At 37.9% G+C, this 15,538-nt stretch overlaps 1 protein-coding gene across 18 annotated transcripts in view; it reads left to right on the top strand.

The window, feature by feature from the left end:
* LOC107043769 (ensconsin) overlaps positions 1-15,538 on the top strand; it is a 77,861-nt gene that overhangs the window by 46,591 nt on the left and 15,732 nt on the right. For 13 of the 18 annotated variants that reach the window (XM_015265401.1, XM_015265398.2, XM_015265395.1 and 10 more), the window contains 4 exons: positions 9,659-9,727; positions 13,783-13,842; positions 14,932-14,997; positions 15,272-15,464. In XM_015265401.1, the coding sequence (XP_015120887.1) occupies positions 9,659-9,727; positions 13,783-13,842; positions 14,932-14,997; positions 15,272-15,464 (388 nt within the window). The remainder of the gene's footprint in view (positions 1-9,658; positions 9,728-13,782; positions 13,843-14,931; positions 14,998-15,271; positions 15,465-15,538) is intronic. The other 5 variants (XM_015265399.1, XM_015265400.2, XM_015265391.1 and 2 more) reach the window with 3 other exon arrangements.

Here is a 15,538-nt window from a genome sequence, read left to right as displayed (position 1 = left end):
ATGTCGCGATATTATTGCCATATTCGATTTGAGAAGCCATATTGAGAGGAAAGGTACAAGCTCAAACATTCAAGCATGCACGAGTTCACGTTCTCAAGCCCGTATAATCCATACCTCCAGTCCCTGCTGTAGCAACTCTTTTTATTTCTCGTCGTCCAACAAAATCGAACCCATAGCCTTATCCGTGTTAAACCCAGGCTGGCTACGTGTTAGTGGTGCAGATCGTCATTCCAACGCTTGGCTTACCATTCGAACGGCTGGAAATTGCGAAACAGTCAACCAAAAATTTCATCGCAAATTGACATTTCATATTTCCGCTCGTTGTGAATGTTATCCAGATTTATTCTCTCATTTTCAGGGAATGGGTCAGCCGTAAAATTTGCCGAGTTTAATTTATCATTGTGGAGGAGTATGAATTTTCGTAATGAGTATTTTCATACAGTTTGTTGATTAATGCTCTTCGAATCGTGAATGTGTCAACACTTGCCCCAACAGAAGCGGAATAATCATTAATCACTCTAGAGTCATTAATCAAAAGAGTATTTTTTTCAAACCAGTGTAATAATATCGTCGTTCGCACTTTTTTGTAAATTTCCTGATTTCTATGAATTCTCAGGTAATAATTGAGTTGGAATTCACGGTTTCCATTGATTTTTTTTTTTTACTGAATTTTGAATTTTTGATTAGGAAATTCCGTTAAAACTGTCTCTTGATGAAAATTTCCAAGAAATATACCAGGAATTTCACTCAAAAGTTTTCAGCAGTTTCACCAAAAGATATTTGCACGAATATATATTCTGAAATCTCGAAAAAAAAAATTGAAATTAAATTAATCAAACTCAATGAAATGTTGCAACCTCCATCTACGTGGGCAGAATAAAAACTGCTGGATTCCCACAGAGGCCTTCAAATAAAATCTGACGCTGTTTTTCACAATTTCAATTAACCCGGCCAGCCCTTCAAACAGTCACACATGAAGACTCCCTCAAATCGCCTTTCTGCAGCCGATTATCGATTCCGTCTAGTTTTGGGATAGCAGAAAAGGAAGGGCCCTTTTCACTATCGTTCACTATTTCGTATATTCCAGCTATTTCTACAGCCCCACGACTCCCCCCGGCGATTGTTCTGATACTTTTAGCGGGGTGAATAAAAAGAACAGACCAAGTTGCAGCATTCAGGGATCGTTTATATTACAGAATAACCCCGGGGCGATTATCGGATCTGGGGTGCCCCGCGGCTTTTCTTTTGTTCTCGAGCGAATATCCGGGGATTTCCGCAGCACTGTCTGCTGGTGAACTGATAATTCACATTGTTGAACTTGGGAAAATCGTCTTATTATTGTCTATTTCCTCAATTTTCATATTTGTATTTTGATAAAGCAATTTACAAATGTTATTTTCTCGGGAAAAAAATGTTGGTGGAGATGACGAAGTTTTAGCTTTAAGGATATATTTGTAATTTTGAGTCATTAATCTATCGTTAATTGATGTTCTTGATCATCTCCATTGCAGTAAATCAAGATGAATACAAATCCCAAAATCTAAAAAAAACTCCCAAAATGTTTTTCATCATTTCTGGAATCATAAACTATGATCCCCGAAAAAAAGTCTCCGTCTTTTCTTCGAGTGATGTTTTAAACGTTCTCACTCATTGAATTTTACAATGCCGCAGATTCATAGAAATTGATACTTTTTCTGAAAGATTGAGAATGAAAATTTAAGCTTCATTTTTTACCAATTGAAAAAAATTACGCAACTCATTCCATCACCCACAAGAGTCATTTTTATCTTTAAAAATAATTATTTATGCACTATTGATGATAATTAAACTTCTCCCAGCAATACAAATCATTTAATTTCGAAAGTCCTCTTCAAAGTCTAAAAGAATGGTGAAAAAGTTAATCAACAAAATTAAAAGCATCTTCTCAATGAGAAGACGAATGAAAGACCCAACCCAGAGAATCTCCCACCCCATCAAGTTCTCAAACAGTAAGAATTATTTGTACGCGTCCTTCCAAGCAAAAACTTTCGCAATGTTTTGCATCCCCTCCAGAATCATAAACTGTGAGCCCCGACAAAAAAAATTTCCGTCTTTTCTTCGAGTGATGTTTTACAAGTTGGCACGAGTACAGAGAGCCCTCTCCAACGGCACTCGGTGCACAACGTGCACAACACAAGTGCGACAGGGGCACTTGAGCCCCAGCTTGGTAGGATCAAGTCATGAAGGGATGGGCCACCGACCACCAAGTTTCCTCGGGGCACTTGGATTCCGGGACACCACGGCGATACTCATGGGGCATCGTCTGAGTTGTTGCACAATAGAATTTCATTATACGAAAATTCATGCAAAATCCATGCAAGAGACTTAATCCTTCGCTGGGGGAATAATTCTGCGGAGATTTGTGGATGCATTTTGCTTGGACAGTGACTTACTTTAATTTTCCGTCGAAATTTCATCAGTTTATGAATTTTCAATGACAAAATTCCGTGAAATTTCAGAAGAACTACCGCTTGATAAACATTTCAAGCGGTAGTTGAAATTCAAGCGGTAGAAAAGTGTGCGGGTAATTTTAACCAATCAGCAATAATCTATTTTAAACCAATTTTATAATAGGGGAGATGATAATAACTGAATGGATTCATTCGTCCGAACCAACCCATTGATTAGTTAACCCTCTAACCCTCTTAATTGAACGCTTAAACAACCTCCCAAAGAGCAAAGAATACTCCCGTTATTGGAATTACATGACTCCAGAGAACGTTCCCCGGTCGCACACTCATCCCAACACAACGGCATTTCTATTTCAAAAAAGGCCAACAGAACGTGAAGTCATCTTTGAATAGGCACTTTGGAAAATGGAAGATGGAAATTGGGTGTCTGCCAATTTCAGGATCACCAGCCTTGGCATAGATATAAAATCCTCCCAGTTTCCCGCATCTCACATGCTCATATGTATTCATCCCTCTTTTTTCTAGAGCTGTTAATCACTTCCACTGCAAACATGGCTATTTCTCAGCGAGTACTCATTTTCCAACATTTTCATTATTTTTTTCAACGAGTTGTTGAACAGAATTATTCAATTATCAGGCCTCACTATTAATTGGGAGCTTTAATCATCAAATTTTTCCATTGACTTGTATAAGAAACATTTTCTGATAATTTTATTTCAATTAAGCAATAAACATTTGAATCAAGTAAAGCTCTTGATTTGAAATTTTTAAATTTTAAAAAACTATCTGATGCGAATGAAAACGCAAACTGAAATCAATTTTGAATTTGCGAAGGATTTCAACGAGAAACAAAATTTAATAACATTCTCACGACTTTGCTGAGCCTGTGATGTTTCTGCTCTTCAGAATCGACGAGATACTCGTTCGGACATTAGCATGCGCAATTCAGCATGTTCCTGACATTTACAGACGAGACGAGACATGTGCTCCAACTATTAATGCGTTAGACACACCCAGGCTAATCTCTTTAGCAAGGTATTTGCTGAGATCGTGCCAAACTTGGCCGAATGTACGAGATTCTGGGCTTGAGTAATGGATTATTCCGACATCATTGATCATTCACTCGATCAACATCCATTCAACAAATTGTAATTGCTGAATGAGGCACATCGAATGCGAATGTGTGATGCCATTTCCATTTGAAATACGAATTATCCCCTTTAAACAGTTTCAACTTCGGTCGATCCTCGCAGATCAGTGATCCGGAAATTCCTGGGATAACTTCACTGATAGCGAGCGTTTTCAAACGGATTTTCAAAACAAAAAAGGTCACAAAATAGAACAGAACAGCAGAACATCTGCACAGGATGCTGGGGAAATGATAGATTGTCGATTGGTACTCATATGTCCGGGATACTCCCGATGTACGATATGTCTCATTGCAAGTGATTGGGTACACACAACTGCAGCGTTGGAGATTTTTTAAAATTTAATTGGGAATTTAATACCGGTTTCCGTTATTACGATTTTTAATTCAATTTGAGATGAAATCATTCGTGAATTGTTGATTCATGAGAGATGAAATCATCAATATCGTCTGAACAAATGGTGCAGTTTGGGCGGGCGGGCCAGGTCTCAGAAAAATTTGAATGAAGCTTCAGGGAAAAGTGGGAAATTCATATCATTTTGTTTTCGAATATTCATGTCCCAATGAAATTTAATCAAGTTGTGAAACTTGCGTCTCACTCCCACTGAAAACTCATAAATTTCCTTGAATTTTGCATAAAAACTGGAAATTTTATAACCATATTTCCCTTAAATCGGATTCAATGTCACTCTCATGGCAACTACTAACCTTTTTTTCATGATATTTCGAAAAATTTCAAACCGTGTAACTTTTACAGTGTTCTTCATGCAATAAATATCGAATTTATGTTGCATTCAATTGCATTGTGTACTTCTCCGTCAAATGGAATTTGTCTCCATACTCTGCTATTGAAGATCCCGAAGCAAGTCACCCACGCCCCGGGTGGTTTGAAGAATCCATACAGCACATTCTGCATCCTAAATTAGATCGGTTTTCGTATGATACACTGTTCTCCGACCACTACTATTGACAAGTGGCTCAATACCCGACGCACTCATCCAAATTTCCGTGAAGTTTCATCTTGTCATTCTGCACATCTCCAATGAAAGTGAATCCCAAGTTTCCATCAATCCTGGCGACATTCACAATCACGGGGTATTGTCTGTTGGGAGGACTCGAGAGTGGGTTTCGATTCAATAAATCATAACCAAGGGTATACACTGAAGTTGTATTTACCATTTTCGATGGGTTTTGACATTTAAGGGGGGTTTTAAAAACTGGGAACAAAGGAATGGTTGACCTTTCGATGGCGATATAAAGTATTCAATTGTTCATGGGTTATAAATGCACTAAATTGTTCTTTTTTTTTCAATTTGAGTAATAACTGCATTTGAATCTTCAATTTAAATTTAGTTTAAGGATATCCAACACTATTAAAAAATTTTATCTGAATTTTCCGTGTCAAATTCCGGAAATTTGGCACTTTGCAGGTCTCAAGTTGAATCTCGATATTGAACCGTTGGAAAACATTTTGAAAATCGAAAAAAAAATTAGAAGGGATCTTTCGATGTATTGAATCTGCTCCACTCCATTAATCATTTGCACATGGCACATATAGTTTTTCAGCAGCGCCAATTTTTTCTCTCAGTGTAAAATGATATTTTAGCCAAAATAAAAATTTAAAACGACCCATTTCGCCTCAGCCTTCTTTAACATAAAAAAAAAATTCATAAATAAAGTATTGACCTAAGAAATAGATGAATTCATTCCACTCCAAATATTCCCGAGAATTTCATTACACTTTCTGCATTTCAATTTCAAATATAAACCAAAATCTCCATAATTATCCCGCAAAACAGCCAATCACTCGCTCATCAGTCCAAGTTATCACCCATAAAATGAAAAGTTGGTAAATAATTACAGTCGTTCGCGAAATGAAATAAAAAATAATAATCATCCCCGCAAAGCCATTTGTGCAAACCTCAATGTGCAGAGCGTATCAAAAATAATGACGTTATATTCAGAGCATCATGCTGAACCCTTCTCACACTCCTCAGCCGTCGTGGACATCGTTAATGATTTAAAACGTAAAAGCGAAGGGAGAAGGAGGAAAAAAAAAGTTTTTCTTCTCGTCAAAGGAGTTTAAAGTTATATTTACCGGTTGAGCCTCAGGCGCCGGAAACTCGTAGTGGCAAGGCACGAGGGTTGAGACTCACCGGCTATTAAACTGTCGTCCATCGGTAGGTACTGTACGGCAACGAGGCATGTCTTGATAAGACGGAAAGAGCTTTCATTTTATCCAACACCTATAAAGGGGTTGAGAGATATATCCCGCAAGTCGTACAGTAGACTCTTGTTACAGCCGCTCCCGTTATAGTCGCATTTCCCCTTGATCGCTTTTTCACCAGTGCGAACACTTCCCCCACTCCCTATCGCTGTCGGCTCCCGAATGTAAACACATCAGTGTTTTCTTGGATGCACTTTTGTTTCACCTTTCCATGAGATCGCTAATGTAAAATGCTCTGACAGTAATTTGTCGAAAAAAAAACAGCGCATGGTGGAAGGGGTGGCGAGGGGGGGGGTGAAATATAATCGCATGCGCTGAATGGCCTTCCCCTCCAGCCCCGGTCACGCGAATATAACGGAATATAACGCTTTACACGGTTTTAAGAATATCGAAGGATCTTTTATAGTCATACACTATAGATTCAACCATTTTCAGTCATAGAATTTGTCAATGGAGGAACTTTCGCAGTAAATTTTGGAGCTATGAAGTGGGGGAAAATATCAAAGGTTCAACTTTCTAATTTTCTTTTTAGATTTTTCGAAGGTGTTTTAACGGTTCAATATCGAGATTTAAATTCAGACCTGCAAAGTTTAAATAATAAAATCATTGTAAAATGTCCGGAAACTTGGGATCAAATGGGGCTCCAATAAAAGCTCTGATTTCAATTTTTTTTTTTCAACACTACTCTGACTAGAATAAACCTGATCATCAGATTTTTTTATCACTCAAATTTGGTGGAAAAATGCACTGAATGGGAATTAATTCCTAAAAATTAGGAATGGATCTCTGAAAATCAGTGGCATGCCCCTGAATATCATTTTTTTTTTCTCGGTGCAATACCAACATCATGATGAATATAACTGATACAATAAAACATGAATGTCAATTAAACCTTGCTTATGAGGAGAAAAAAATTGAGGAAAAATTACTAAAACAGTCGAGTAATCGTGGAGTTAAATTCCTTTCTGGGTCGGGGTGAATTCGATTTGAGATGGAACTGATGAATTTTTTATTTAGGAAGGTATGGTAAAACGCATCTCCTTGAATAATTAATAACTGGTGATCTGGATGCGTCAAGTCCCATTTGTAAGGTTCCGTAAATGAAAAAAAAAATATAATTTCACTGTGCTATTTAAATTACTAGAGATTTAAAGATTTCTGTGAAAATTTCATGTAAGAACGGGAAAAATTTTCTTCGTGTAGGAATACAGAAATATGTCTTGATGCATGAGATATAATTCCTATTTTTTTTTTTTTTTTTTTTTTACGGCCTCGGAGTCCCTTTTTCGGGTCCCATTCGGCACTCTATCCAACCCTATGCATGCGGCTGTGGATTCTACACTGTACCGCATTCGCACTTCTATAGAACATAGAAGTAGCATGGGGAAACCACAGAAAACCCATGCCGGTACAGGCGGTTCCTCTAGTAGCAACCTCCCGCTCGCCGGAGCCTTCCGTTGAAAAATTCGGTTCCACGGGGAATCGAACTCACAACCTTTCGCACACTAGACTTGCGTCTAATCCACTCGGCCACCGACATCGGTTTATAATTCCTATTCTAACGACAAATTTTAATTCAATGAAGATCAGCGGGAGGAGAATGCACCGGAGCATAACCTCGCGAACCAAAAAAAAAAAACTGCTCCGAAGTTTTTGGAAGGCCATTAAGAGAAAGAACGGACGAGAAACTTTTCACCGTTAATGGCAGTTTCATTCTCTTCCCGAAGAGCGATAGTTTGCCGATAACTTTTCTGATATTGATGATTAATAAAAGTTTATTCTGGACATATTCCCGTTCAGTTAACGAGATATACTCACGCCTTAGGATATGGAGTCAAGATGCTTGTAGATACGTCTACCAACAAAGTTTCATTGCAAATCGCATGTTTCTATGCGAAAGTCCTTATGTACATCCGTTTGACCAACCCTTATTTGACTCTCGAACATCACCGCAGAACACAGCTGAACTGGGGCTTTGATGCGGCTCGTGTGGATTGGGATTGGGGTGGGATTTTATTTGTTTTTAGAGGCCTTGATTAAAGGCTGTATCTCCAAAAAATTACTTTTGACAAAGATGATGTTTTCTTTGATACAAGAAAATATTCTCTTGTCAATTTCTACTGAGAGAAACAAGTCCTTCAACAAAATGAGTTTGTCTTGCCCCGAGAAAATTTTCAAGTGTCATTGCATCAGTCTTGCCATAAATTCATATAGTTTGCGTTATATCTAGGATTCGGGAGCTACTGCAATTAAGTGGGTTATCTCCATTCAAGACTTCAATTCAAAAATTCAAATAGGAAGAATTGTCTTCGAGTTATTAGAAAGGAGAGCCTTAATTCTACATTTTTCCCTCTCTATAGAGATTTATGTACTAAGATATATGTATGCAGTCAAATCATGTCTTGGCCCTGTGGAAATGTCAAAGTTCAAGTTCCCCCGGGCAATTTATTGTGCCACTTCCGGCGATCAATATCCGCTTAACACTCATGTGCACAAAATGTTGATGAATAAAACTTAATTTCACGGAATTTCAACGGCTAATTTGCCAAAATAAATAACTAACATTGATGTTCATTTGTGTTTTTACTCAGGTCAATCGAATAGTTTTTTTAATATAAACAATTAGAAATGCCTCAGACCTTGACAAAAATAAAATTCCTGACAGTTTAGCTATTTAAACAGAGCGTGAAATTCTCCCCATGCCAGGGAGGTTATTTCATGATGAAAGTCGCTCAGGAATTCTCAAAGTGTCGATGCGTACACGTTTCATGCGCGGAACATACAATAGCCAGACTACTAGCTGGTCCACCATTGGGAGGGTCTCACCATCGATCGATTAAACGATCGACATGGTCAATTGTCCGGTTCTGTGGGTCTTTCAGTTTTATCGTTACACCACGCCTTTACTGGCATCCTCCAGACTGCTATTGCAGACTGTACACATGCCCGATAACGACGGCTCGTTATCCAGATGAATAATACCCCTTTCACGACGGAATTTTCGGAAAGCCCTTGGATGCTTTGATGGGGTATCAACGGAGGACGCAAGTATTCAACTGTGTTGAGTGGAATTGCTGGGAAATATTCGGGAGAATTATTGAATTCATTTGACTAGAGTCGAGTTATTTCGGGGAATGAATGGACCTGGACTTGAAGTGGATTAATATTTATTGGGAATAGGACTGGGACTGATTGATTCCATCGCATTTCGCATCGGATTTCTGGGGATTTATATTTTAGTGCTCTTCCAGTTTGTGATTTAGTGGATTATTTTATGAAGAAAGGTTATTTTGAGTTATTTTAAATTTTATCCACAGAAAAAACAGTTTTTCGTAACGTGGAGTATTTTTAATCTTCAATAACTCAAGATTGACAGAGTGAAATTTCAAAACATTTTTTTCCATTTTGAAGATTTTTTTTCAGACCTCAAAATGAGACATGATTAAATAAAATCGCATCATTTGATCACTAGATATACACTGTTAAAAATTCTCGACTGAATTTTCCATACCCCAGATTCCGGAAATTTTTATCGTGTTCAAGTTCCACTGAAATTTGAAGGAAATCTTTTCATTAAAAAATCAAATGTTCCATTGATTTTTTGTTCAAATAATCTGGAAATCAATAAAATACTTGATTTTTCAGTTGAATTATTCTGTGAAAATTTAAAAAAATCATATTTTGAACCAGACGTTAGTAATAATCTTAATCCTTCCATCGGGGCATCCTAGTGAGATTTAACAATTTAATTTCAGCATATTTAACAAATATCCCTTTAAATTATTAAATTGGATACCCAAATTCTAATGGTCCTCATCATTTTTATAATTCTAGCCGGAGCCGCTCCAGAGGAAACCAACCAAAGGTCCAGCTCTGCACACAATCGCCACTCTCTCACGAAGGGTGAGTACCCACCACTACCATCAAAATTTTCAACGTCCTTCAATTATTTACCCCCAAAACTCAATACAATGGCTTCACGTGCCTCTATTTATTCACGAAATTGACCAGAACAGCTTCCACGCTTAAAATCATGCAACAGTGTCGCTGGTGAATCGTTAATTCTCTCCATTCCCGAAATAGGAACCTGCTGCCCGTTGTATGAGAAAATTAATAATTCCCAGAATTGGTTTTTTTCATCTGTCCGGACGGTCTTTTAGTCATTCATGGACCCCTTCAATATTGCTTTCATCGGATTTCCATTGGGATTTAGAGTAACAGTGCTTGACTGAGTGGCGATTCTCCGCCAAATGAAATTTACAGACATCCGCTACTACACACTCTGGAAGGATTGAACGGATCGATGCTCATGAAGGGAGAAATTCAATTCGATTCTTTTCCGCATCTTTCCCATTCACAAGTCTTCAAAGCCTTGTCTTCATAAAAAAGGAGGAGTGAGTGAGTGAGTGGAGAAAAGAGGGAGATTTGCTCCTCATTTGATGAAAGAAACGTCTGTTATGACACAAACAGTTCTCGAGATATCCACTTTTGCAATTTATAGAACTATAAATAACTTTGTTTTGTCCACTGCTTTATCTTCACTAGTCTGCCGGCGTACTCTCGCGCGCCTTTATGACGTGAACGTAGACGACTGAGATGACGGACTCAGTTACGAGTGTGACAGGCTTTCAAGAAATAATATCATGACTTTTATGTGCCTTTTAAATAAGGATTTTCTCTTCAAATTATTATGCTGTTCTCGAATTTTTTTATTCTGAGATGTGTGATGATTATTATATTTTTGATTGATCATTGCTCGTGATTATTTCCTCCATTCCGATTTCGACCAATCAGAGTATTCGGTATCAGGTTCTCGTGACACCGTCGTCAAACTAGTCAACTTTATTTTGACTAGTTCGACGACAAATAGACGTGAGAATAGGCGAATGAGAGAAAATACACTCTGATTTTTTTTAAACGTCACAACTGATATTTACATTATTTACGTTATAAAAAAACAGGTATATAAAAAAATTAAATCACAATTATTTTTGTGTAAAACAACTTTAGTGGTTAATTTTTACTTCTTCTTTACCAAATTCTTATAAAAATGGTTCATCCTATAAAAATTTTCGGCAAATTTTCCCGATTCCTTCAATGGAATCACTTGAAGACTTGGCTCTTCTCAATTTTTCCAGATAAAAAATGACCGTTATTTAATGGCAAATAATATTTCAAAATTTGAGAATGGAAAACCTTCAGTTCTCCCTAGACTCTCCCTGTCACTACGTTTATAACCCCCAATTTTCCTAATGGCAGTGGAAATCCCCAGTGAAAACAGACGTATTGGATCCGTGATAGCATCTCAACTGTTACCTAGGAACTACCGTAGAAAAAAAAACTGCATCCCTTAGAGGGTTTTCCAGTGACGACCGCTGAAAGGTGGTCTCGAGATAGCACACCGATCGAAGTTCGATAAAAACGTGGAATAAACGCCATCGCCAGATGCTGCTAGATATATTTTCCCCCTGGTCATCCCGGGACACCGCTAGACAGAATGACCAGTGCAATCGTATCTCTCCATCGATGCTCCTCGACCCGTTATATGTATTTCTCACATTTTGCAAGAGATTTCACATCGATGATCTGGGGAATTATCGCGTGGGCCAAGAATTGCACTATGAGATAAAATCCATACATAAATGTATCAACATGAAAAATTAACCGTGGAATTATACAAAGTTATCAGTTAAATACCGTGTTAACTATCTAAAATGACAGTCGACTAGTGCAATTAGTGCTATCGGCTGATATTTGGACACACTTCTAAAAAATTACCAGCCAGTAGTCCATTAATATATTCCACCAAATGAATTATGCCTTTAGTTGGAACAATTGCAGAATAGTCAGTAAAAAAAATCTTTCATTCCAACGCATGAACCCTCCGCCCCCCCAAACAAGAAGAAAAAGCAAATAGAAACGTGACAAAAAAAAACGTCGAAAAGTATGAGAGAAAGAACATGAACTACGAGCTTAAGCAAACATCTTGTGATTTAAAAAATGCTGAAAAATCCTCACTTCCTAACACACTTCTAACACACGTGTGTTAGTTAATTTCCAGGTAGTGGAGCCCTGGGTGTTGGAAAGTGGGTCGGTAACACAATGGGATAAGAGCCCTCTATCATCGGCTTTTGCCAGAGTACTTTTTTTTACCTTCCACTCTCACTCCCTTTTCTCTCCTTTCTTCCTGGCTTTTTCTCCACTTTTCTCGAAGCCCACATCGCCCACTTGACTTACTCACGGCATCATACATCTTCGGTTCCAGTGGCACGGCAAAATAACGCGTTTGAGGCGGGCTGGAGAAAATAAAATAAAATAAAATAAAAGGGATGCGGCTGACGAAAAAGTTGGAGATTTTTTTCCCCCCAGTTAACTTTTTTCTTCGGGGAATTGAGGACCCTTTGAGGGTCATGCCGTGGAGAAGAATATTTCGGAGTTCAAAGGAGTTTCCAGCAGGCTAATTTGAATGTTAAATATTTTCTGCGGATAGGTGAAGAATAATCAAATGCTTGGGGGAAGGTCGAGGCTACAACTTGATTCTTCTACCGGGTCCCTCTTATAGAGAAAAGAATCAGGGGATTCTCTGTCATAATTTCATATACATAAAATAGGTGGTTGAAAAAATTATTTTCCTTTTGCTTTCTAAAAAAAAAAGCATGGGCAATACCTGGAATTGAAAAGGAGAACTCGAACATGGGGAATATCTCGATCGAATGAAGAAAGTAAGGCGGTTTTCATGAGTACAATCGTCTCGCGACAACAGATTAATTGAATTACTGTGTGAGCTAACTAAAAATTGATAACAGTGTGGGCACGCACTTTTACCAGAGCATTAACAATCACCGAATTGCTAAAATTCAGAAAAAGTGATTTTTAAATATCCATTCATCGCGTTTCATCTGGAAATGATGGAAGAGGAGGTATTCCTCCCTGGAAAATATTGCTCCCCAGTAAAAAAAATTATTCGTCTCATACTGCCGTCCATGGACATTTGGAATTCAATGATGCAAAACTCCTAATGAAACCCGGAAATAAACCTTGTTGCATAGCTCTCTCTCTCTCTGTCGTGCTGTCACCCATGGAAAATCAAATTTTCTTAATTGCCATGGCAAATGGCTTTGGGCTTGACGTTCCCTTGATTACAACTCACCCAGCGCTGACGAGACATCACCTCTGGTGTAATTCAATCTTCGAGAGGACCAATCATTCTCACATGCATATTTATAGGAATATAAATCCGATTTTCACTCCATCGCAGAATTTTATTCCGTTCTATTGGATTTCGTTTTAGTTTTCCAAGGTTATTTCCAAGGAATTATTCAAAGGAGTAACTCATGTAAAAACCAAAAATCTATTGACTTTCGTCTGTAAAATAAAATTCGGTTAAAAAACAAATAAAAATTCAAAAAGATTTCCCATCAAGACAACTCTACCAAATAAACAATTCAATAGTTTTTAAAGCCTGCAATTATCTTAGAAATGACTGCTTTAGGACAAAATGTCAATACACATTTTTATTTGTCATAGAATTTTCAACGCAAAGTGTTTGCGAGTTTTTTCAGCCAAATTACTTCTCATCAAGATAATTCCGCACTCAACAAGATGTGCAGTAGAGTTATCACGTTTTACAACATCTCCATTGAATTCCTCCTAGTTGCATTTCCAGTCATTGTTCCACTCGTCAATTTCTGTCGATGGCACTAATGAGAGGTCCAATTATTGCCCAAGAAACTTGTGGCCGAACTACTTCAAGAGGCGTTTGAAAAAATGGGAAAACACTAACGGTTTCGAGTCACTTTTACCTCGGAACTCGCAATCAACCAGTGGAAATAATGTTCTCATCGAGTTATACAGCCAAACTAATTGCAATTGCGTGTCTCCCGATTAAAACTTGCACTTTTATTGGCCATGAGTCCGATTATGATTTAAACTCACAACGAATTTTCAATTTTCCTCAGAGCAAACGATGCATTGGTTCGCCAATGTTGGGGGTGACGAGGAATCGTTGAATTGGTCAGGTAACACTGGAGCACTGGAGGGCATGAGAATTGGTTTATTTGTGCATGGTGATGAATTCTGAGTGAAAAATAACAGAAATTTAATGGAGAATCGAGCGAAACGTGTGACGGTTTAATTCCAAAAATCAATGAACAATAATAATCATGTTGGCCATGTTAATTAACTCGATTGAAGTGTGCAAATTTTTACCCGGAGAAATTGTTCATTTGAATTAAATTAACTTTATTGCAATGAAATCAAACAATTTCTTTGTTTGGTAAATTTGAACCAGCAACTTGTTGGTCCAAACAACACTTGTTTAAGAACTTGTTTGTTTTTCTCTCAATCCGTCGCTAATCCCGTTTGATTGCGAAGAAACCGCGGAGATAATGGAACGTACACATGATGCATGATCAATCCCGAGGAAATTGATTACGACATAACTCAGGATTTTGAGTGGAGTGGAATTTCTTGTTTGTCGATTTGAGTTCATCCCCGCATTATACTCCACCCTTGATTAATACTTTCATCGTCATGATGTGATCAGTTGTGTGTAAATCTAGAAAGTATGACGAGTCGAATTCAATGCTTTATGGTGTTATCATTATGTATTCATAACGCTTTTTCAATATTTTTGGAAATTCAAGTAAAAACTGCCTTTGAATTTTCCATGTTCTGAATTTAACCCCAATTTGTAATAAAATCGTTCATGAAATTTCTTACTCATCATTGAAATTGAACAAAATTAAGCTTGTCATATTAAACAATCATTTCTATTATATTTCACTGACAGCTTAAATGCAGCTTCAACTCATTATGAAACCCAATATTATAGAAACCCAACAGCACGAAGACCAATTACAGGATCACATCAATTGTACAAACATGTTGTAATTAATTTAACAGTTGTCATTCAAATAAAAATTTAATTCTAATCTTTAGTAGATTGAGAATTAAAGTGATTTTTTTCCTCACGACATTCAACAAATGAAAAGATAATTTATTTAACTAATAAGTTGAGTTTTACCAATTCACAACTGAAATCATCCTCTTTCCACCTCATCACAACCATCATCACATCGTTGCAATATGATTTATATTCTCGACAGATTCCAAGCGTCGCAGTCTCTACGACGAAGACTCCCTAGATGGTGATCATCCTAATGAGAAACAAGGTATCACATTTATCAGCCGAACTAAGCCGCATATTTTTCGTTCCGTTCTCGAACTGCCATTCACATCTGTTTGCTAATTTCCTTTATTTCAATTTTACGGGAATTACTTCCAAACTCTCTCTCTCTCTCTCTTTCCTTACTTGGCTCTTCACGCCTCAAGTATTCTACACAATGCCAGCAGTCCACTGGACATTTGTGAACACATTATGCGATATGCTGTTATCTAGCTTTTAAGAGTTTTTGCCAGAATCGAATGAAGGAACAATTGTTGCAGGACGAGAGTCAACGGGGGGAAGTGCAAAGGACCTAGACAGGGTGAAGTTGGTGAGGGAGAGGCAGAATGAAGAGAGACAGAGGAAACTCGAGGAGCTCAGGAATCAGGCACTTGCTGCGCAGAGGTTCAGGGAGCAGAGGGAGGAGGAACGAAGGAGACGCATCGATGAGCTCAGGTCGAGGGACATGGATAGGTAAACGATAAAGGACATTTTTATTTTTGAGCTATGTATGGCGTGGTAAGACGGAGGGGGAGGGGGGGGGGGGA

Source organism: Diachasma alloeum, unplaced genomic scaffold (genome assembly GCF_001412515.2).
Source record: "Diachasma alloeum isolate Michigan unplaced genomic scaffold, Dall2.0 Dall_scaffold_00627, whole genome shotgun sequence".
Lineage (NCBI taxonomy): Eukaryota > Metazoa > Arthropoda > Insecta > Hymenoptera > Braconidae > Diachasma > Diachasma alloeum.
The sequence above is the reverse complement of the archived record's forward strand: the minus strand, read 5'-3'. Positions and strand labels throughout refer to the sequence as shown.